Below are 24932 nucleotides of genomic sequence, written 5' to 3'. Positions count from 1 at the left end.
GCAATGGGGATTAAAGATGTTGGTTGGGGGCTTTTGTTTCATTTATGTCTATGGTTTTTATGTTTGTTTCGGATGGGGGATGTACGGGTACTGGGTTATTGCGGTGTTATTTTTTTTAGTGCTCAGAAAGGGACGTGGGTTAACACTTTTCTGTGTACACAGCTGGGATTGTATTGTACCTGGAGCAGCCTCGCGGTGCATCTTAGTGAGACTGCTCTTTCCCATCTTAGTGAGACTGTTCCAGTGGGTCGGAGTGGGGGATGGTGTGTTGGGGAGATGAGGTCGGGGAAACAATGGGAGTGAGACAAGGGGGCGCCGGAGCGATGAGTCACCGGGCTAGCAGATTGGCTCGTCAAGGGAGTGAGGTGGGGGGGGGGGAAAGAGTACAGCCAGTGGATGGCAGGGGTGGGGTTATCGGGGGATGTTGCTGGGGGGGGGGGGGGTGGGGGAAGAGAAAGAGTTATTTTGCTGACGTGGGCGGGATCTGAAGTAGGTAATGGAAAGGTCGGGGGTGGAGGCGGCCAAGAGGCGAACCAAGAATGGCACGGCGCATGGGCCGGGGGCGGGCCCAAGAAAGGCTATGGCTGACCGGCGGGGGGGGGGGGGGGGGGGGGGGAGGAATAGGGATCCAGGACAGAATGGTCTCTAGAGGAGAAGTAGGAGAGGGTAGAGTCTCGGATATCTACAAGGTGCTCATGAAGGGTAAAGAGTCCCAGACAGAGGAACTGAAACTCAAATGGGAGGAGGAGCTTGGCGGGGAGATGGAGGACGGGCTGTGGGCGGAAGCTCTGAGTAGGGTAAACTCAACCGCAACATGTGCCAGGCTCGGCCTGATTCAATTTAAGGTCGTTCACCGGGCCCACATGACGGTAGCTCGGATGAGCAAATTCTTTGGGGTAGAGGACAAGTGCGCTAGATGGGCGGGAGGACCAGCGAACCACGTTCACATGTTTTGGGCATGCCCTAAGCTTAGGGGGTACTGGGAGGGATTTGCGGGGGTCATGTCCCGGGTGCTGAAACCAAGGGTGGTGATGAGTCCAGGGGTGGCAATTTTCAGGGTTTCGGAAGACCCGGGAGCCCAGGGGGAGAAAGGGGCTAATGTTCTGGTCTTTGCTTCCCTGATAGCCCGGCGGCGAATACTGCTGGCATTGAGGGACTCAAAACCCCCGAAGACCGAACTATGGCTTTCGGACATGTCAGGTTTTCTGGGTATGGAAAAAAATTAAGTTCGCCTCGAGGGGATCTGTATTGGGGTTCGCCCGAAGGTGACAACCATTCATCGACTTCTTCGCGGGAGAGTGAACCTCAGCGAGGGGGGGGGAGAGGAAGGGGGGGGGGGGAGAGGAAGAGGGGAGGGAGACAGGGGGGCGATTAGAGTAGAGTAGGAGGGATAAATAGGCGGGTAGTGTCTATGGGAGAGGAGCGGGAATGTGCAGTATGGTTTGATTGAAGTAGTGGTTTTATATTGATGTTTGCACATTTCTGTTATTTGTAACTGTTTACAATGCCAAAAAATACCTCAATAAAATTGTTTGTTTAAAAAAAAAAATGGAAGAGGTCGACATCACATCGGATGGACAGGAATTATGCCCTCCCCCCAGGTATTTTCTCCCCATTCTCGAATGGTTGATTCCACAGATGCCAGTTATCCTCCAGTATCAGGATCAAATGGCCATTTCTGATGTACAAGGCGATATGGTGAACATCAATAGGCTATCACAACTGAGGCAGGTTCCATCATCATCCGAAATCTACAGGTGCACACTTCCAATTGAGGTTGATGGATGGCAATCAGGCAATGAAACCCCAAGTGGAATTTCGCTTGTCTAACTGGGGTAGAGAGATTGTTTGCAGCACTCTAATAACCATCCTGCTTTGAAATCATCTACCCCACCATAGTTCCTGGATTGAACATATGACCCGTCTTGCTTAGATATATATATTTTTAAAGGTATTCTATTACAAACATGTATCAAAACAGGTTACAGCAAATAAACATCCCGGAAACATACTTCCCAACAATCAACTATACAGTCTGTACAATCCACCCCCGCCCCCCCCGCCATGCACAGCTCCTCAAACACGGTCACAAACATCCCCCACCTTTTCTCAAACCCACCCTGCAGAGCCCCTTAACTCATACTTTGTCTTCTCTAACCGCAGGAAGTCGTACTGATCACCCAACCAAGCCTTCCCCCAGTGGCGATGCCGACCGCCACGCCAGTAAAATTCGCCGCCGTGCAATCAGAGAGGCGAAGGCCACGACATCGGCCTTCCTCCTCTCCATGAGCTCCGGCTTCTCCGAAACCCCAAATATCACCACCAAAGGGTCCGGATCCACCCCCTCCTCCACTATCGTGGCTAAGAACGCGAACACTCCCGCCCAGAATCTTCCCAACTTTTCGCAACCCCGAAGCATGTGCGCGTGATTTGCTGGCACCCGCCTTATATAGCACAGTAACTCACCATCTTAACCAACTCAACAACTGGAGATAGGGGTAGCATATTTAAAACATTTTCCTCTTTTCCCAACTCCATTCATGTAACCCTTAACTGGGATTGTCCAAGAGGAAGCCAATGAATATATGCTAATCTACTAAGAGTCCCACATGAACAATGTTGAAAGGTTGTCCCTTTGCAGGCAATATTCCTCACTTCACTTCCTCCACAGATCATCAGGGCAGCTTGATGAGAAATTGGCACATAAAATATGGTCACGAGCAAATATCATAGAATTTACAGCGCAGGAGGCCATTCGGCCAATTGAGTCTGCACCCTACAGAAGCCCACGTATCTACCCTATCCCCGTAACCCAGTAACCCCCACTTAACATTTTTTTGGACACTAAGGGCAATTTAGCATGGCCAATCCACCTAACCCGCACATCTTTGGACTGTGGGAGGAAACCGGAGCACCCGGAGGAAACCCGCGCAGACAGTGACCCAAGCCGGACATCGAACCGAGGACCCCGGAGCTGTGAAGCGACTGTGCTAACCACTATTCTACCGTGCTGCCCAATATGTGTTGAGACAGTCATTTAAACTAATGCCATAGCCACGGTGCAAACCTGTTGTGTTTGTCTGAACTACGCACACAATACCCTAAAAACAATATCACCAATGTTTTGTGTCTTAGACTTAAATAGTGATCCTTATTACTTTACATTTAATTACTGGGTTTCTGTTTCTGGAGGTTTATTCTTAAACTGGTCTTGGGAATTAAAAACTCCAACCTTGTTAATAAATGCACTTTTTTTTATTCAGGTAACTATCTCTTTTCAATCCAGCTTATTTATTTATTATACAGTTGGATTCCAGTTGTATCTGTCTGACGCTACATCAGCTGAGCAACAAATGCTGCAGTTCCATGAGCAGATAGATGGTCAGTCACTAGGTCACTAGAAAGGTAACAGGAATACAATCGGTCTAGCTGGACATCTACCTAGCTTGAAATCTTTGATTTCTTTAGAACAATCAAATGAATGATTCTACGGCCAATGCTAATTAAGGAACACAGTGCCAATGTTTAGCATTGACACCCAGCATGTGCATAAATAGAAAATAAGATGTGCACATTTGTAAAGCCTTTCATGACATCAGGACGTCTAAAAGCACTTTATAGCTGATGAAATACTGAAGCATTGTTTGTAAATCTTAAGTTATGAGCAGGTTCTGGAAGAGTAATTGATACCTAGTGCAAAACAGCGATTCTAAAAACATAAACCGTGTCAAAACCCCAAGTCCGCAGATTTAGAGTTATCTTTCCGCATTTATTTAGCAAAAACGGAAAGTTACGCTTTTAGTTTCTAACAAAGTATGTGGCAAACCATCAAGACCAAAACGTATTAAGTGTGTATTGAAGTTAAAAGATGCCTTAAACTTCAGCTGTTTTATCCATACTGAAGAGGAACATTAATAATGTGCACTAAAAATATTTCTAAATCCATCTACTTATGAATATTAAGCAATCACACTAAGAGCTTAGAAAAGTGGTGGACCGTTTATGACCATGGCTATTGTGTCCTACATGCTGACAAATGCTACATTGCACTGTAATCAGAATAATGCACTGGAGTGCTACTGTCTAACAAAGGCGCTAAATGGGATAACGACAATGAACAAGAAAGGAATAGGTTCTTTGTGTAGCAATTGTGGAAGAAGTTCTACCCCCCCAGCCATGTTTATCATGTGGATGATGAAGTTTCAATGGTGAAGGATAAACTGCAGACGTGCATGTAGACCGGTGTTTGTTTCAAGGCTATTTTGCTCGTCTGAATCTAAAGCCGTACTAGGATTCTGCAACTTAGAGGAGTTTGTTTAAAACCCAAAGTGCATAATTGGACTCAAAGAACCTTAGCAAAGAAGGGATTGGATCAGAAACAACTTGTTGCCTCAACTGAATGCGCTTGTGACATCCAAAGCCATACAAGTACATAGAACATACAGTGCAGAAGGAGGCCATTCGGCCCATCGAGTCTGCACCGACCCACTTATGCCCTCACTTCCACCCTATCCCCGTAACCCAATAACCCCTCCTAACCTTTTTGGTCACCAAGGGCAATTTATCGTGGCCAATACATCTAACCTGCACGTCTTTGGGCTGTGGGAGGAAACAGGAGTACCCGGAGGAAACCCACGTAGACACGGGAGGAACGTGCAGACTCTGCACAGACAGTGACCCAGCGGGGAATCGAACCTGGGACCCTCTAAGCCACAGTGCTACCCACTTGTGCTACCGTACTGCCCTAAAGTAATTTAACAACATTATTTGATTACATCGATGGACCTTCCAGTTTGGATTTATAATATTCAAGTGATTCCCTGCTAATGTCCCAGACTTGAAACCCTGTTGAATAAGCCATAGCTACCCAAGGTGCTTGCCAGAACATTCTGTAAAGGAAACACTGACATGGTGCCTTCAATGTAAAAAATAAATTATCCCAAGGCATTTCAAAAAGTGGGTATAAAGCTAAAGGAGATAAAAGCAGGGTGGGTTTTAGGAAAGGGGAATGCGAAAAAGGAGCGAACAGCAGAGTGTGGGTCCCAGACAGCTGGCTATGTCAAAAACCTGTCCACTTTAATATAGATTTGTTTTAATTTGGAGCTTTCATTTCTTGGAGTTAACCTTGTCATATGCTGTATCTGCTTAACAACATGTGCGGGGCGCTATGTGGCGCAGTGGTTAGCACTGGGACTGCGGCGCTAAGGAACCGGGATCGAATCCCCGCCCTGGGTCACTGTCCGTGTGGAGTTTGCACATTCTCCCCGTGTCTGCGTGGGTTTCAACAAAGAGAACACAGGAAAGTAATAGTGGATGATGATCAACTTAAAAAACATAATTCTATCTAGTTAGAAAAGAGTTATTGTTTTTCACATCCATCAGAGATTTCTTTTTGCCAATTCAGAATTCCAACAGAACGTAAACCTAATGACTGAACAAAAACAGATTTGCAGCATAACCTTCAGCACTGTGATCGAGAAGCAATTATACAATGAGCATCTTTTTGCGAGGAATACAAGAAATAATAATGGGTTCATAGACTAATGGAAGGAGCAATGGTCAATAAAAATGTTCCCGATGCTGAGGCCTCTTTTAAAATTGGAAGAAAATTGCAAGCATGACTATAGCATTTATGTCGAAGGTAAAAGGCAGTTTTGACAAATTAGACAGTACATTACTTTCCCCACGTTTCCAACTATAGCACCAACATTGCCATCTTGCTTAAAAGGAGTTGGCGCAGTACAGAACTGCAATCGATCTTGAAAATATTTGGACTTCCAGGTGAGGGCCATGGAGTGAGTGGTCGCATACAGGGCAGTTCCGGCTCGAAGACATTGGTTTTAGAACTTTTTACCCGTTAGTGTGGTAGTTTTGGCAGAAACCTGGAGCGGAAGGGTGTAGGGCGGCAAGGTGGCACAGTGGCTAGCACTGTGGCCTCACAGCACCAGGGACCCAGGTTCAATTTCGGCCTTGGGTCACTGTCTGTGTGGAGTCTGTACATTCTCCCCAGGTGCTCCGGTTTCCTCCAAAATGTGCAAGTTAGGTGGATTGGCAATGCTAAATTGCCCTTTAGTGTCCAGGGATGAGATTAGGTTATGGGGTTACAGGGATAGGGCAGGGTGGACGGGGTGTGGGCATGGGCAGAGTGCTCATTCGCGAAGGGTCGGTGCAGACCCGATGGGCCAAATGGCCTCCTTCTGCACTGTAGGGATCCTATGATTCTATGAAGAAGTTCTCCCCAAGATTGGCATGACTACTGGCTCTCAGATCCGGCAGAAGGCAGTTAAGGACCTGGCTAAGGAGTTGGAGGAGACCTGTGGCGCAGCACCAATTGAGAATGGCGGAGGGGGAAGGATCGCCGTCGGCGGGAAAGCCTCAGAGAAATTGATGAGCTTCATCAAGGAAGAATTTCGCCTACAAAGGAAGGAGATGCACAGCAACTAGTCAAAGGCGATTGCGAGGGCAGTGGCGTGTTGGATCGGGTGGAAAAGCACCTCGAGGTACAAGGAGCGAGGATACACGAGGTGGAGAAGGTGGTGTCCGACCAGAGCGATCGGTTTGTGGCTTTGGAAGCAGAGGTGGGGATCCTAGGGGACCTATGCAAGTCGCTGTGGGTAAAGGATAGGGGCAGGAGAATAGGTCCAGGCAGCAGAACTTGCGGATTGTGCGTCTGGCAGAGGGTGTGGAGGGAACGAGCACCACTAAGTCTGTTCCGAGGATGCTGGCCAGGTTGTTGGTGGGGATAAGGTGCTGGACAAGGTCCCAGAGGTGGACCGAGCCCACAGATCCTTGAGGCAGAAGCCAAGAGCAGGGGGCCGCCGCGGGCAGTGATTGTACTACTGCACAAGGTTGTGGACAAGATGATCCTGAGGTGGGTCGGGGCAAAGCGTGCCTGTGAATGGGAGGGTAATCGAGTCTGTGAATTGGGGGGGGGGGATAATCGAGTCTGGATATACCAGGACATTGGGGCGGAACTGGGGGAGAACTGAGGGGTGGTGTGGGAGAAAGGGGTTAAGTCCACAAAAGTTGGGTGCTATTGGTGTTCTGTGTTGCCGAAGGGGGGAAATATTTGGGAGTTGTAAGTTTAACGAGGGGCGATCACGCTCCCTCACGCCTTTTGTCTTGTTTTTGGGGGGAGGCTATTTGTGAATGGAGATGATTTTTTTTTGTTTAAGGGGTGTGTATAACAGGCCGCTCGAGTGGGGTCGAAGGTTTTGTTGGTATTCAGGGGGCTAAGGGGCCAGTTGCGCAGGCCAAGGAGGGACTGGGGGGGTGCAAGGGGGGGCTTTGGGCAGGAGTTGCTGCCCGAAGCAGTGGGCGAGGAGGTCACGAGGGGTGGTCACAGGTTTTGCGGACGGGGGGGGGGGTATTCATCCTTATTTTCAAATCCCTCTGTCGCTTCACCCTGCCTGTCTCTGTAATCAACCCAGTCACGCACCCCCTCGGAGATATTTTATCCAAGTCTAATCTCTTGAGCGCCCCAATTTTAATCGCTCCACAATTGATGGCTGTGCCTTCAGCTGCCAGGTCCTAAGCTCTGGAATTGGCTCCCTAAACCTCTCCACTTCTTTCCTCCTTTAAGACACTCTTTAAAACTCACCTATTTGACCAAGCTTTTGACTATCTGCCTGAATATCGTGCTTCTGTGTCAAGTTTCACTTTACAGCTCTTCTGTGAACCGCCTTGGGAAGATTTATTACATGAAAAAGGTGCTATATAAATACAACAGTTGTTGTTTAACTAGCAGTTAAAGGACTATCAGTCATACTGAAAAGACTCCAGTCGTGCAAGAAGTGTACGTGAATTTAGTGAATTAACAGGCTTTCCCCAACATTCGGCCTCTCCTGAGGCAGGTACTAGGGATTAAAGACAGATTACATTCGACAACTCAAAATGCACAACTGTGACGCCAACAGGCAAACATTTCTACTGTAACCAAAAAATGACCTTCAAACATTGCTAACAGTACAAAGACAAGCAATCAATTTGTGATATAAATCATATACTGTTACAACACAGAGAGGCACAATTTACCGTTTTACAATTTCATCTGTGCCAGCTGTGAAAGTACTCCAGCCCTTTAACTAAGTATGATTATTTGGTGTCCGTCATGACTAATTCATAGGCCTCAAAAAACTAACACTCACATGTGTTAAACTTTATTTGAAATCTATCTGCACAATCACTCCGTTTTAAAAAAAAAACGCATTTTATTCAAACTTGTATCAAAGTAGTTACAGCAAATAAACACCCCGGGAAACATTCTTCCCAACAATCAACTATACAGCTTGTACAGATTTTCCTCCTTTCCACCCCCCCCCCCCCCCCGCCCTTTGCGACGAATAGCTCCTCAAACACGGTCACAAACATCCCCCACCTTGTCTCAAACCCCCCTGCAGAGCCCCTTAACTCATACTTTATCTTCTCTAACCGCAGGAAGTCGGACAGGTCACCCAACCAGGCCGCTACCCCCGGTGGCGATGCCGACCGCCACTTCAGCAAAATTTGTCGCCGTGCAATCAGAGAGGCGAAGGCCACGACATCGGCCTTCCTCCTCTCCATGAGCTCCGGCTTCTCTGAAACCCCAAATTTCACCACCAAAGGGTCCGGGTCCACTCCCTCCTCCACTACCCTGGCTAAGACCGCGAACAACCCCGCCCAGAATCTTCTCAATTTTTCACAACCCCAAAACCTGTGCGCCTGATTCGCTGGCCCCCGCCCACACCTCTCACACTCATCTGCTACCCCCTGAAAGAACCCACTCATTCTCGCCCGAGTCATATGCACCCTGTGCACCACCTCAAACTGTATCAGGCTCATCCTTGCACAAGAGAAGGTCCCGTTTACCCTTCGCAGTGCCTCACTCCATACTCCCCAATTGATCTCCATTCCCAACTCCGCTTCCCATTTCTCCTTGATCTTCACCACCCGCTCGCCTCCCTGCTTCCCCCAGCCACTTATATATATCCCCAATTCTTCCCTCCCCTTCCACATTCGGATTGATGTCACTTGCAATTTTCTTTTGTTAACTAGCTCCCTATGTTCATCATCTTCAAGTTTTCATACTGTGCCAACAGACCCTAATTTAGTGTATCAATAAGCTCCGTGCACAAGATTTTGAAATGCAATTAATGACTAATTCTTTTGAAAAAAAAGCACATCCCACTTAATCCAGTTGCGTTGCGAGTTGCTTGCAAGACATAGTGGCTAGTAAAATCAAAGGTGCTTCCAGAAATCGGGCAAAGAAATTTGTACTGAAATTATAGAAATAGAAAACTGCATCCTGCAAGGATTGTGCTTCACGTTACAGATTTATTCCTCTCGCTGCATAATTAATTCTACATTTCAGCTCTTCCATTCTGCTGGTGTTGTCCATTTGCCCTTGGCTGTCATTAGACAGTCTTATTTGAATTTACACAAGATGCTGATTGCTCTGGACAACTAAACTGTCATTCATAGATGAGCATGAAAACTGTCTGCCTCAAATGTAGTCAGAAAATAAATTACCAGCACTTTCCAAACACCATTTAGTGTCACAGTTTAAAACAAATATGGAAGGAGATTTCTCAAAAGGGCTGGGCTTAATATTTTAGCACGCATATCGCGTGAAAAAAAATGGAGCATTAGCCGCAACGACTAGTTTTATGCATAAAGTTCCTTTGTTCCCAATGGAAAACGGGAAACAAAACCAAAGGGGAAAGAACACTTTTATTTGCTAGATGTGCTGAATGGTTTCAGAATACTAATTAGGTAAAAATGCAAATACGTTTGAACCAATGGTCACAATAACTGACGGTGCTATACACACTGGCAGAATATCCGTCCAATATCTTACTGCCTAATATCCCTGTGCCACAAAGGTGTGTGTACATAGATCTAAACAGGAACATTTTGCATCTATCTGCAAGTTGACTGTCAGATCACATGTCAGGCGCCACACATTCATATTTGTAAATTTCATGCAGCTGATTCCAATGTAACTCTTCATTTAAAAAAAAACAATGAATTTTGCCTAACACTTGGGGAATAAGGACCAATGTGTGTGTGGAGCGTGGATAGATAAAAAACCACAGAGGAACTAGCAGAAACATAAAAACACATCCAGCACAAAGAAGCAGCAAAATTAATTACCAATTAAAAGGAAAACGGGGAAATAAATATATATTTTAAACATAGCACCCATCGAGTCGGTTTCTCACTAATGCTTTGAGATGCCCACGAAAAGCATAATTTTAACGCAAGTTGTTTTCTTTTAATCTAATCGACTGGAAATAATTTTAACATATCACAGCTTGACAAAATAAAACGTTTTTAAAAATGACAAAAGGTTATGAAGAAACGATTGACCACACCTAGACATCTCTAATCATTAAAATATCAATGACCATGCTTTATCATTGCTGGTCTGTATCCGCTCGAAGTCTCAGAGTCTCAAATTCACATAGGCTTTCAGGTGCATCTCTCAACAAGGTATTAAGAAAGAGCTTCTAGGGTACACCTGTGCCTGTAACGTCTAGGAATGTTTGACAGAATAACTAACCATACAATGGCAGCACTGCAGTCTCACGGCACCGAGGTCCCAGGTTCGATCCCGGCTCTGGGTCACTGTCCGTGTGGAGTTTGCACATTCTCCCCGTGTTTGCGTGGGTTTCGCCCCCACAACCCAAAGATGTTCAAGGTAGGTGGATTGAACACGCTAAATTGCCCCTTAATTAGAAAAAATTAATTGGGTATTCTAAATTTAAAAAAAAAGTTATTAAGCCTTCGCTCACTTGCATCCACGATTCTTCTGATGCTCTCTGTCACTTTTCCACTTTCAGATTCTTTGCTCCTCAACTTTCACTGTGAGCATACAGCCCCTGTATCGCTTTGTCCTTCAACAGAAAGGCTCTCCCCTGGCTCTTTCTTCAACAGTAGCTCAATCATTTCCAATCCAACCCCAGCCTTCATTACCCGGCAAAACCAGTTGTCACCTTGACCGATTTCTCTCGGCTCCACTCCTCGTCAAAGGAAAATCCTCTTTTTCTCAGCCACGCTCAGCATTACAGCCTCCTCTACTATCGATAAGAACATCATTAACTATTCTTTCAATGGCAGCACGGTGGCGCAGTGGTTAGCACTGCTGCCTTGCGGCGCCGAGGTCCCAGGTTCGATCCCAGCTCTGGGTTACTGTCTGTGTGGAGTTTGCACATTCTCCCCGTGTTTGCGTGGGTTTCGCCCCCACAACCCAAAGATGTGCAGGGTAGGTGGATTGGCCACGCTAAATTGCCCCTTAATTGGAAAAAATGAATTGGGTACTCTAAATTTATATATATATATATAAAAAAACAACTATTCTTTCAATTTTTATTTAAAAAAAATAAATTTAGAGTTATAACCTGGTATAAGGCAGACTGCGCACAAGTTGGCTTTGCAAAAACCCACTGCGTCACCGTGCTGCCCTCGATTCTTTCAATTTTGATACATACTTCACCTTTATACTATCCAATAAGTTACATTTCACCGAGCCTTCCCTTCTCAAGACCCCTCTCTGTCTTTCCAAATGAGGTCACAAACATCCATTGGAAGCCAAATTACTTCCAGAACCATCTATATTATGCTTTCCCCCACTAATTTGCAGTAAACATTCCAAAGCCTTTGCTATAGTATTTATTCGGATCATTGCCTTCTCATACCACATTTGACATGCCCCTTATTCTCTCATCCAGATTCTGCTCGTCTGTTGCCAACAGAACTCTTGATGCCCATTCAATTCCCCATGTCTCTGCTCTCACTCCCTCATCTCACAACTATACTGTCTCACTTATCCTCAACTTCCTTCCCATTGGCTTTTTGTTCACGCAAACGTCCCAGGCCCTATCCCCATTCATAGAATTTACAGTGCAGAAGGAGGCCATTCGGCCCATCGAGTCTGCACCGGCTCTTGGAAAGAGCACCCTACCCAAGGTCACCACCTCCAACCTGTCCCCATAACCCAGTAACCCCACCCAACACTAAGGGCGACTTTGGACACTAAGGGCAATTTAGCATGGCCAATCCACCTAACCCGCACATCTTTGGGCTGTGGGAGGAAACCGGAGCACCCGGAGGAAACCCACGCACACACACGGGGAGGATGTGCAGACTCCGCACAGACAGTGACCCAAGCCGGAATCGAACCTGGGATCCTGGAGCTGTGAAGCAATTGTGCTATCCACAATGCTACCGTGCTGCCCATTCCAGACTGGGAAATTTCTCATGGATCTTGTGCCACCTCAAATTACAGCTCACCTTCTTGTGCAAAAAAACAGCTGTTTATTTACCTCCTCACACGTCAGGGTGTCAAACATTCACATCATTTCTCCAATCAAATATAATATGCATAGCTCATAGTATATCCTCTTCTACTGTGGAAGCCAAATGTAGATTATATATACATATATTTTTTTTAAAAAAAATTTAAAGTACCCAATTCATTTTTTCCCAATTAAGGGACAATTTAATGTGGCTAATCCATCTACCCTACACATCTTTGGGTTGTGGGGGTTAGACTCACACAGACACGGGGAGAATGTGCAAACTCCACACGGACAGTGACTTGGGGCCAGGATCGAACCTGGGTCCTCGGCGTTGTGAGGCAGCAGTGCTAAGCATTGCACCACCCTGCCTCTGCCAGTGTAGATTAAATGACCACTTTGCCAACCACCTTTGCGTCCCATGTTTCTCAGACTTCCTTTTCCAATTTTCTTAAATTTGCGTTCTCTCGTTCTTGACCCTCTCACCAATGGAAAGCATTCCCATGCCGTCCTCCTTCGAGCTGGATTTGGAGGAACACTTTACACAAGAGATTCGTTATGCCTCATTCGCAGTGCACCCGATAGTGTCACGCAATTAGCCTGTACGATATTACATTTCAGAAATCAAGCTAAGGAATCCATTGTAAACCCCTGAGATGAATCCACAAAGGGGCAAAAAAAAAAAAAAATGCTAAGCGCGGTCAGGAAATGGTGGAAAGTTGCTTCATAATCATCCCTGGCTAGGTGGCCAATTTCTAATCATGCTCATGGATCAGATTACCTTCCTTCAAGTTCAGACACACAGGTAGAATGAGAGAATCATAGAATTTACAGTGCAGAAGGAGGCCATTCGGCCCATCGAGTCTGCACCGGCTCTTGGAAAGAGCACCCTACCCAAGGTCAACACCTCCACCCTATCCCCATAACCCAGTAACCCCACGCAACACGAAGGGCAATTTTGGACACTAACGGCAATTTAGCATGGCCAATCCACCTAACCTGCACATCTATGGACTGAAATGAAAATCGCTCATTGTCACGAGTAGGCTTCAATGAAGTTACTGTGAAAAGCCCCTGGTCGCCACATTCCGACTGTGGGAGGAAACCCACTCAGACACGGGGAGAACGTGCAGACTCCGCACAGACAGTGACCCAAGCCAGGAATCAAACCTGGGAAGGTAGAGAGGAGATCTGATAGAGGGACACACTCTCAAACCCGGCTGTTAAAAAACAGTTTCGGAAAAACCGGACAGTTTTAGAATGTGCCACGCATCTTTTGTTTTTGTTTTCCTCAGTTAAAGTCAGCTTACATGGACAATTCAGTTTCGATGCTACAAAGTGCTGGACTTGTCATCTTCCTTGCCACTTACTGCACCCCCAAGACCCCGACCCGACTCAAATTGGCCTGATAACAGCAAATTACTGCGGATGCTGGCATTTGAAACAAAAACACAAAACGCTGGAAAGCCTCGGCAAGTCTGACGGTCCGCATCTGTGGGGAGAGAAGGGAAATAATGTTTCGGGTCTGGTGACTCTCTGACAAAGAATCATCCAGACTCGAAATGTTAGCTCCCTTCTCTCTCTCTCCACACATGCTGTCAGACCTGCTGAGATCGTCAAATTGGCCTGAACCGCCCACTCCCCAGACCCGAAATCTAGCAAAATCCAAAATCTGGCACCGCCTGGGTTTGAGAAAGTTATTCAAAATCGCGAGGGGTCTGGGCAAAGTAGACAGGGAGACACTTTCCTTTGGCGAGAGGGTCAAGAACAAGAGAGCACAAATTTAAGATGATTGGAAAAGAAAGTCATGGAAATAGGAGGGAAAGGTTTTTCACGCAGTGAGTGGTTAAGATCTCGAATGCGCTGCCCAAGAGGGTGGCGGAGGTAGGTTCAATCAATGCTTTCAAGAGGAAATTATCTGAAAGGGAAGAATGTACAGGGTTACAGGGAGAAAGTGGGGGAATGGGATTAGGCGAATCGCTCATTCGGAGAGCTGGTGCAGACATGGTGGACTGAATGGCTTCCTTCTGTGCTGTAACACCGACTAAAGTCCACGTATTTCACACAGGGGAGAACCACAGAGGCAAGAGATAGTCTACCCGCCCATTACCATACCTCTTTCATCGGGAATCAGAACCCAAATAATTATATTCTTCCTGCATGCATGGTGTGTGGTACAGTGAGGGAAGGGGAAAATATTTTGAACTCAACTAAAACATGTTTTAAAAACGTGCAGCTACATTTCGTTCTCTTTTGAGTGGGAGAGGGGCTGAGGGTTAATGATACTGGTGGAATCAATTAGTTCTTGCTTTGGAAATTCATTACGTTTTTGCAATCTGTTAATTGATAACTCCAAATTATTGCCACCTCAATTCAAGTGCATCAATTAGGCAATGAAAACAGCAGCTTGGAATAATTGTTAAAGGGGCATTGACATCATAAGGTGGCAAAGGTTGATAATGGCAGTCTAGAACAACAAGCTGTGACCATTAGCGATGATAACACTGAAGACAGAATTACACAGCACATAAAGAGCTCAGAAGTGGTTCTAAGGAGAAACAAACAGTGGCGTACACTCAGTCCAAGGTTTCTTCAGCAATAGTGTAATAGAAGATTATTACTATTATTATTAATAAGGGCAAGGTCCCATTAATAGGTGTGAAACAGGTTTAGAGAGTTTTTTTAAAGAAGTAATTTAGCGTCACACTTCCAGAGGGCATTCTTTTACATGTTTAATCTAATTGAACAGAATTAGGCAAACAGCGCCATCCCTAAATGAGGCTCAATGCAAATTCTTGGCTCACACTGAGAGCTCTCCACGGTGAGAACGGGCTTCAACGTTGTCCCATCTACAAGTAGTTCAGTCATCGGTCACGGCTTTCAATTTTGTTCGATGTGAAGTTTAATGCTATTTATTATAACGCCTCCAAAATGTCACAATACTGATGTTACCACAAATACAGTGCTGTGGTACATAGCTCTTTTAATAAAGCTTACTTTGTTTTCAAACACCGACAAAATGGGCTTTTTAAACACAATTGCCTCTCCATTGTTCACCGATTCCTGTAGCCGGTCAAGGCAGATAGCCTTCCAAATCTGCCGACACATCTCCTTATTTGCGAATACTGCATTGAAAGCCCTATCTGTTCAACTGTTCGTTGCAGGAACAGAACGGTATTAAGCCTACCTCCATCTTCAGATATTTTCCACTAATTGAGAGGCAAGACCATCGCCACCTACTGGAAACTCTAACAACATACGGTGAGGTACACTATTTAAAATCATATACAGGATTACACACAAAGCCTATTATTCCTCTGCCGTACTCGTCAAAATAGATGCTCATCTAGTTTCTGGCCAAATAAAGGGGGGGGGGGAAGAGACTGTATATTTATACAGCACGTTGTGTATTTTCAGGCATCCCAAAGAGCTTAATAATTACCAATAATGGTTAGATTTTGAATTTTATCCTATTGGTATAGAAATCTAGCAGGCAGCCTGCTTCAAATACAAACATGAACAGAAATGCTGCCAGAAATCCTATAATTTGTATATACTTTGAAATACCACCAGCCTGGACTAGATTTCAAAACTGCAGGTTTGTTACACAAGATGACCTAATAAACTTTAGATTTATAAAGAACATCTGAACTCCCAAGATGTCTCACTGACTTAGAATCATAGAATTTACAGTGCAGAAGGAGGCCATTTGGCCCATCGAGTCTGCACCCGGCTCTTGGAAAGAGCACCCTACCCAAGGCCACACCTCCACCCTATCCCCAGTAACCCCACCCGACACTAAGGGCAGTTTTGGACACTAAGGGCAATTTAGCGCGGCCAATCCACCTAACCTGCACATCTTTGGACGGTGGGAGGAAACCGGAGCACCCGGAGGAAACCCACGCACACACGGGGAGGACGTGCAGACTCCACATAGACAGTGACCCAAGCCGGGAATCGAACCTGGGACACTGGAGCTGATAAGCAATTTTGCTAACCACTGTGCTACCGTGCTGCCCAGACTTGTGATGCACGATCTCCTTTGCTCTAAAATGGTCTTGTGCTTGTTGCGTACAGCAATCCAACTCAATTTCTTCTTTGGCACTGGTCGAGACCCTGCAATATTTCCTTAATTGGCTATTTGATGTTTTCATTATACGCCACTGAAAACTGCCCTCCCCAGCCATTTGCTGGCAAAAAAAGCAGAATTGGCAAACACTGCTGCCGTGATTGTTCTTCAGCATCTATCCCACTAAAACGTCTGTCACATGTACACACACATGGATTCAAAGCGTGCACAGGAACAAGGGGGGAAGAAACAAAACAGGCGAGAGAGAGAGAGGCAAAACAAAACCTTTGGTTTGGTGCCTTTATAAAAAAAAATCAATACACCTCAATGAATGATTAGCGACTTTTAAAGGTGCTACATGGAACAGAAGAATCTGAGCACAATGCAGCATAATGAAATGAAATGAAAATCGCTTATTGTCACAAGTAGGCTTCAAATGACGTTACTGTGAAAAGCCCCTAGTCGCCACATTCCAGCGCCTGTTCGGGGAGGCTGCCCAAGGCAGGCCAGCAGCACGGGAACTGAACCGTGCTGCTGGCCTGCCTTGGTCCGCTTTCAAAGCCAGCTCTTTAGCCCTGTGCTAAATCAGCTGACCCGTTTAGTCTGTGCCAGCTCTTTTAAAAAACAATCCAGTTAGTCTTCCTCTCTAGCTCTTTCCCTCCTCGGCCAATCACCTTAAATCAATGCCCTGTGATTATCAATCCTGGAGACAGTTTCTCTTTGTTTATTTTATTTAAATATTTTATGCCCCTCTATCAAATCTCCTTTTAGTTTTGTTTACTTTAAGGGGAACAACCGAATCTTCTCTAATCTATTCCCACAACTGTAATTAATCCTTCATCCCTGGAACCCATTCTAGTAAATTTCATCTCTACGTCTCCAAAGCTATCATTGTCTTTCCTGAAGTGAAAGTGTGGCGTCCAGAATTGGATATAGTACTCCAGCTTGAGCCAAACTGTGCTTCATACAGGTTTGGCATTATTTCCTGGCTTTTGTATTCTATGCCTCTTTATTTATTAAATTTAGAGTATCCAATTCATTTTTTCAAATTAAGGGGCAATTTAGCGCGGCCAATCCACCTACCCCTGCACATCTTTGGGTTGTGGGGGTGAAACCCACGCAAACACGGGGAGAATGTGCAAACTCCACATGGACAGTGACCCGGGGCCAGGATCGAACCTGGGACCTCGGCGCCGTGAGGGAGCAGGGCTAACCACCGTGCCACCCAGTATGCCTCTATTTATAAAGTCCAGGATCACATTTGCTTTCTTGACCTGTTCTATCACGGTCAAAGATTAGTGCGTGAACGTCGTGAAGACTCTCAGTTCTTGCACCCTCTTTAAAATTAGACCATTTAGTTTGCACTGTATCGCATCATTTTTCATTCCCCTAATTAACCACCTCACACTTTTCTGCACTGCATTTCAACTGCCGTATGCAGTGTTCCCTATAAGCTGCATGGTTACACTGCAACCGAGTGCCCAGGCAGACTGCGCACAAGTTGGCCTCGCAAAAAAAAATTTTAAGGGGTCGCGCACTTCAATTAATCACCTGCGTACTCTGAAAAGATGCAACATTGGCCATATTTCTGCCAATTCTGCTTGCCTCTGTATATTCTTGAAGCTTGTTACAACCTGTTTACTACACTTGTTATCTGGAAATTTAAAATAAAAATCACACCAGTGCCCGCCACCCATGCCGCAAGCCATTTCATATCAAAAACAGCAGCGATCCGAGAACCCCAGAGGAATGCTGCTGTACTCGCCCCTCTAGTTTCAAAAAAAAAAAAGTCAGTCGCCAAAATTCTGGTTTCCGTTTATAAAAGCTGTGACTGCCCCTTTAAACACACAGGCCTCAATTTTGCTAACAGGCCTAACATGTAATACTTTATCAAACACCTTTTGAAAGTCCATACACACAATACAATCTGCATTACCCTTGTCCACACACTGTAACTTCATCAAAAACTCGCTCAAGTTAGTAAAACAGGATTTGCTCTCAACTAATCCATGTTCGCTCTCCTTTATTAGAGCTCATTTATCCAAGTGACTGTTAATTTTCACCTGGATTATTGTTTCTCGACGTGTCCCCACCACCGATGTTACACTGGTCTGTAATTTCCAGGTAGACCCCGTTTCTCCATTTTTAAACAAGGATATAACATTTTTCGATTCTTCAGTCCTCTGGCACCAGTCCTGGCTCCAAGGAGGACTGCAAGATTGCGGCCAGCACCCTCATCAACCTAGGATGCATCCCATCTGGGCCAGGTGACTTACCCAATTCATGTACTGTTCAACCTTTCCAGTACTCCCTCTTAATCTATTTTTATCCCATGCAGTGAAATTTCAACCTCCTCATTTATGAAGAGAAAGAGAAAGAAGAGACTTAAGTTTCTACATCATATGATGCCGGATGTCCCAAAGATTTTTTTAAAAAACAGCAAATGAATTGCTTTTTAAGCTTGGTTACTGTGGTAATGCAAGTTGGTGATGAAATACAAAAATAAAGAAGTCATGCTCCAATTGTACAGGTTTTAGTTAGGCCACACATGGAATACCGTGTGCAATTTTGGTCTCCATATCCAAGGAATATATACTTGCACTGCAGGCCGTACAGCGAGATTCACTTGATTGGCTCCTGGGCTGAAAGGGTTAGTCCTGTGAGAGACTGAGTAAATTGGGCCTACATTCTTTGCAATGAGAGGTAATCTCAATAAAATGTACGAGATTATGAAGGGGCTTGACGGGGAGAAATTGCTAGGCCCGCTCGGGAATCTGGAACAACGTTTCAGGATAAGGGCTAGACATTTAGGACTGAGGAGAGATTTCTTCATTCAGAGAGTTGTGAAATCTTTGGAATTCTCTGCCCCAAGAGGCTTACGGATGCTCCATCGTTAAATATATTTAAGATGGAGATCTCTCTCAGGGAGTCAAGGGATTCGGGGAGCGGGTGGAAAAGTGGAGCTGAAGCGCAAGACCAACTATGATCGTATTGAATGGCAGATCGGGCTCGACAGGCCTCCGGCTCCCATTTTATATGTACTAACGTTGGTAAAAATCTAAACACCTGTAGCAACACAATCGAAGCGCAATATCTTACCTGGCGCTGGAGGGTTTGTTGTCATTTCTGTTGAACATCCAAACTCTGTGGAAAAGAGCAAAGTGTCAACTGATTATCAGGAATTGAGATTCTCGATCGGATGACAACTGGGAGGGGGAAAACGTGGGGACAACTGCAATGGAGCCCTGTCCCTCGCAAGACCAACCGCAGGAGCTACTGAAAGCGCAAGTCACGCAGAGAATTTAAGCTGCGGCAGTAAATCATCACTTCTGCATGACCCCAATACTCTGACAGAAAGTTTAACTTAAATATTTGCTTTCAAAGATTTGAGACGGGAGCAACAAAGCTGCCAGCAGTAGAAGCAGTGGGCAAAGCTTCAGCATGGGTATTTCCTATTCATTTTTGGGGCTGATACGAGAATTTAAAATGCAGCTGGTGTGCTTACTGACAATAATTCTTTTGCTACTGCTGGCCAGGTGTCCAGGTGATCTCTGGCAATGAATGATATGCCTCAGTAGGTTAAACTTATCCAGCCCAGTCATTGTATTGACTCTGCAGCATTTTCATATTGCAGATTGTCAAACCTGGCTTGAATGTCTGTAGATACAAGCTGTCAAAGGAAACCACTGAACTGCAACAGGTAACACATGGGGTTTCTTCAACTCATTGTTTATACCCAATTGTAGCTTCAATGCAATTAATAATTGACAAAGTGGTAAAGAAATATGTGCATTAATATAGCACATCTCAAAAGCACGGAACGTCTCCAAGCAGTTTATAGATTATAGTGCAGGCATTGTCAAACTCGGGGGCGCGACCCGCGCGGGAGGGTGTCGGGAGGGTCGCGGAGCCTTCCGTTGCGGCGCCCCGATCACGCAAAACAGCCGCAGCAGCCAGCTGTTAATAATGCCAGCTGCAAGCGGCCTTCAAAATGGCCACCAACATGTAAAATAATAAGCGGCTGCACTGTGCATGCGTGCCAGATCATCAGCACACGTGCCCAAAACTATGCGCATGCGCACCGATGATCGGGCATGCATGCGCAGTGCGGCCGCTTTTTTTTTTTACAAGTTCTGGGGGGTTTTATTCATTAAATTTTTATTTTTTACATTTATTTTAATATTTTTTTTCTTACAAGTTCGGGGGGGATTTTATTTGATAAAATTTTACACGAAAAGAATGCAGAACTTTGGACAGATGGAGACTCCATACTTTCCGACACCGGACGGCTTCACCTTCATCCAACAGGTTCCATTGGAGGAGCGTGTACGAGGGCAAAGGGACTCAAAACCATTTCCTCCATTTTTGTCAGCAGCACAGAAGATAAAAGAAAATGGTGGGTCGTGCAGGTTGGCTGGCGTGGGTCGCGAAGGTTGCCCGGCGTGGGTCGCGAAGGTCGGCCGGTTGGTAAAAATGGGTCCCCGGAAAAAAGGTTTGAAGATCACCGCTATAGTGAGAACTATGTGAAATGCAGGCACTAATTTGAGTACCGCTAGTTCTCACAAACAGCAATGAGATCAGAACCAGGCCATTTATGTTAGTGATATTGGTTGAGGAATAGTTATTGCCCATGATAGTGGGGAGAACTGCCCTGGTCTCCAGTCACAGTGCTGTGGAATCGCTTCTGTCCATAATTTAAAAAAAAAACATTTAGAGTACCCAATTAATTTTTTCCAATTAAGGAGCAATTTAGCGTGTTCAATCCACCTACCCTGCACATCTTTTGGGTTGTGGGGGCGAAACCCACGCAAACACGAGGAGAATGTTCAAACTCCACACGGACAGTGACCCAGAGCCGGGATCGAACCCGGGACCTCGGCGCCGTGAGGCAGCAGTGCTAACCACCCTGCTGCTTTGTCTCCATAATTTTAGATAGAGGCCAGGAAGCAAAGGAACCTCGATACCTTTTCATTTTCACATGTGTTTGTGCCACTATCAACAGCACCAACCATGAATTTACCGAGCTTATGTTCAACTGCGCTGCAGACTCAGATTTAGGCCTTCCAGCACAACCAAAAGTGGCTATTACATCTGGAGCATCACAAACCCGCTGCATTTGTGTCCTGGCATCATTCATGGGCAAAGATAAAAGGCAGATTTAGTTGGTGCTGCTTTTAGCCTTTTGCTTGCTTCGAATGGCCCGATTTAATGCTCAGTAACACTTTCTCATTGAAATGGGATATTAATCCCTGGCCAGGTATCGTAGCTACACATGTTCATCTTCTCTACAGCCCCCCATTCCGACAATGTATCGAGTTCATTGCTCCGCAATCCAGGGAAGAAAGGATGAGCAAAGGGAACAAATGGAAAGGCAGTTAAGCCTTCTTATCCAATTTAGCCACACAGGCCTCCAAGTACAAAAGGACAATACACCATTTCTCAACCCATTTTCCAACTTTGCCCACACTTTGTAGTAATTGCAAATCTGAATTGCAAAGTTGACGGAGAATTCTACACACAAAAGCTAACAAATAGCAGAAGGTTACACCCCTTGGGTCTCAGCACAGTAAAGGAAGGCAACAGTGCATGTTAATAGAGCTGCCAATGGAGTTCCAGCTGCGGCGATGACCAGCTGAGCCGCACGTTTCGGCGGCTCCAGCTCAAACGGACCTTCGGTCTCTTTTAAGAGCCCCAACGGGGAATTTTTTCGGGACGAAGCCCGGTGTGGGGTGAGGCAACAGGGAGTCCCCCCCAGCGGAAAAGAAAAATATCGGCGGCAAAGGCCAGATCTCGGAGAATCCTCGAGGGCAGCGGCAGAAGGAAGAAAGGAGCAAGATGGCGGCGGAGGGAGCCCAGGCAACATGGGGACCGGACCAGGATGAATTCTTAAGACGGTGTGTGGAGCTGCTAAAAAAGGAGGCGCTGGCCCCGATGCTACAAGCAATTGAGGGGCTCAAAGAGAAAAAGGCCCAGGAGATAGAGCTCCGTGACGTGGAGCAGAAGGTAACGGACAACAAGGACAAGATCCTGGGCCTAGCGGTCAAAATGCAGACGCACGAGGCCCTCCATAAGAAGTGCACCGAAAGGATTGAAGTCCTGGAAAACAGATCACGGAGAAAGAACCTCCGGATCCTGGGTCTCCCTGAGGGAGTGGCAGGAGCTGACGGCGGGGCTTACGCGAGCACGATGCTACGCTCGCTAATGGGAGCTGAGGCCCCCTCGGGCCCCTTGGAAGTGGACGTGCATCGGGTCCCTGCGAGGAGACCAAAGGCGGGAGAACCACCTACGGCGATGATTTCACCACTTCAATGACAGAGAGGTGGTTCTGAGCTGGGCCAAGAAGGTACGAAGTAGCAGATGGGAGAATGCGGTGATACGAGTGTATCAGGATTGGAGTGCGGAGGTGGCGAGAAGGAGGGCGAGCTTCAATCGAGCCAAGGAGGTGCTGCACAAGAAGAAAGTGAAGTTCGGGATGTTGCAGCCGGCGCGACTGTGGGTCACGCACCAGGAGAGGCATTACTATTTCGAAACGGCGGAAGAAGCATGGACCTTCATTCAAAATGAGGAACTGGACCAGAACTGAGGGACTGATGTTGGAGGGGAAACGACAATGCTGATGTATATAGAGATGTAAATTGGGGAGGGGGGGACATTGAGAAATGTGGGCGCCGGTGGGGGGGGAAGAAGAGACTCAGGCGGGGGATGGGGAATGGGAGTGGGGCGGTAGGGGGAGCTGCGCCATGAGGGGCGGGTGGTTCTAGAGAGCGCGGGGTTTCTTTTTCACTTTCCCGCGTCAGAAAGATGATGGCGGGAAGATAGGCGCAAGGTGGATGGGAGTTCCTCACACGAGGGGGTCAAGGAGAGAGCGGGAGAAGCCGGGGTCAGTTGAAGTCAGCTGACTTTCGGAAGCAATATGGGGGGAGTAACCATGCTAGATGGGGGTCTAGCGGGGGGAGGGGGGGGGGGATAACTGGGTTGCTGCTGCGGAGATCGAAAGGGAACTGGTAAAAGAAAAGGTGGTCGGGGTGGGAATGCGCCGCCTGGGGGACGGGTGGGTGCGCGGAACCGGGACGTGGGACTGGCCCAGAGAGGGTGATGGCTAGTCGACAGGGGAGGGGGGCGGGCAGCCCCCCCAGTCCGGCTGATCACGTGGAACGTGAGAGGCCTAAATGGGCCGATTAAGAGGGCCCGAGTGTTCGTGCACTTAAAAGGACTGAAGGCAGACGTGGCCATGCTCCAAGAGACGCACCTGAAGGTGGCGGACCAGGTTAGGTTAAGGAAAGGATGGGTGGGACAGGTGTTCCACTCAGGGCTGGACGCAAAGAATAGAGGGGTGGCCATATTGGTGGGGAAACGGGTGTCGTTCGAGGCTAGGAACATTGTAGCGGACAGCGGTGGCAGATATGTGATGGTGAGTGGCAGACTGCAGGGAATGGAGGTCGTGTTGGTTAATGTATATGCCCCGAATTGGGATGATGCGGGATTTACGAAGCGGATGCTGGGACGTATCCCGGACCTGGAGGTAGGAAACCTGGTAATGGGGGGGGGGGGGGGGGGGGGGGGTCGTTTTGGGAAGGTCACTGATTTCAAGGGTGGAAGGAATGGAGTACTCAGCCATAGCTGTTTCAGACCATGCCCCACACTGGGTGGATCTGGAACTAGGAGAGGAGAGGGAGCAGCGTCCACTCTGGCGACTGGATGTGGGATTCTTGGCGGATGAGGGAGTCTGCGGAAGGGTGCGGGGATGTATTGAAAGGTACCTGGAGGCCAACGATGATGGGGAGGTCCGAGTGGGGGTAGTATGGGAAACACTGAAGGTGGTGGTCAGGGGAGAGTTGATCTCCATCAGGGCTCACAAGGGGAAAACAGAGGCCAAAGAAAGGGAAAGATTACTGGGGGAGATTCTGAGGGTAGATAAAAAATATGCGGAGGCCCCGGACGAAGGACTATACAGGGAGAGGCGACGACTCCAGACGGAGTTTGACCTGCTGACCACAGGGAGGGCAGAGGCACAGTGGAGGAAGGCACAGGGGATGAGATATGAATATGGGGAAAAGGCGAGTCGCCTGTTGGCCCACCAGCTTCGAAAGAGGACAGCAGCGAGGGAGATAGGGGGAGTTAGGGATTGAACGGGAGCCACGGTGCGGAGAGCAGGGAAGGTAAATGAGGTGTTTAAGACCTTTTATGAGAGGTTATATAGGTCCCAACCCCCGGAGGGAAAAGAGGGGATGCAGCAGTTTCTGGACCAACTAAGGTTCCCGAAGGTGGAGGAGCAGGAGGTGGAGGGCCTGGGGGCGCCAATTGGGGTGGACGAGGTGACCTAAGGGCTGGGGAACATGCAGGCAGGGAAGGCCCCGGGACCAGATGGGTTCCCGGTGGAATTTTATAGAAAATATGTGGACTTGTTGGCCCCGCTGCTGGTAAGAACCTTTAACGAGGCCAGAGAAGGGGGGACCCTACCCCCGACAATGTCGGAGGCGACGATATCACTAATCTTGAAGTGAGATAAAGACCCGTTGCAATGCAGGTCCTATAGGCGTATCTCACTGCTAAATGTGGACGCCAAGTTGCTGGCAAAGGTGCTGGCA

The 24932-nt window shown here is 46.9% G+C and overlaps 2 protein-coding genes across 3 annotated transcripts in view; one reads left to right on the top strand and one right to left on the bottom strand.

Moving 5' to 3' along the window:
• LOC140429828 (uncharacterized protein KIAA1958) overlaps nucleotides 1-24932 on the top strand; it is a 239297-nt gene that overhangs the window by 197600 nt on the left and 16765 nt on the right. The gene's annotated exons all lie outside the window — the stretch shown is intronic.
• The window catches only part of inip (ints3 and nabp interacting protein), a 42049-nt gene that overhangs the window by 11219 nt on the left and 5898 nt on the right, over nucleotides 1-24932 (bottom strand). For both annotated transcript variants that reach the window (XM_072517304.1, XM_072517305.1), the window contains exon 2: nucleotides 19444-19488. In XM_072517304.1, the coding sequence (XP_072373405.1) occupies nucleotides 19444-19481 (38 nt within the window). In that variant the 5' untranslated portion in view covers nucleotides 19482-19488. The remainder of the gene's footprint in view (nucleotides 1-19443; nucleotides 19489-24932) is intronic.

The sequence above is a fragment of the Scyliorhinus torazame genome, chromosome 9 (genome assembly GCF_047496885.1).
Source record: "Scyliorhinus torazame isolate Kashiwa2021f chromosome 9, sScyTor2.1, whole genome shotgun sequence".
In the NCBI taxonomy this organism is placed as follows: domain Eukaryota; kingdom Metazoa; phylum Chordata; class Chondrichthyes; order Carcharhiniformes; family Scyliorhinidae; genus Scyliorhinus; species Scyliorhinus torazame.
The sequence above is the reverse complement of the archived record's forward strand: the minus strand, read 5'-3'. Positions and strand labels throughout refer to the sequence as shown.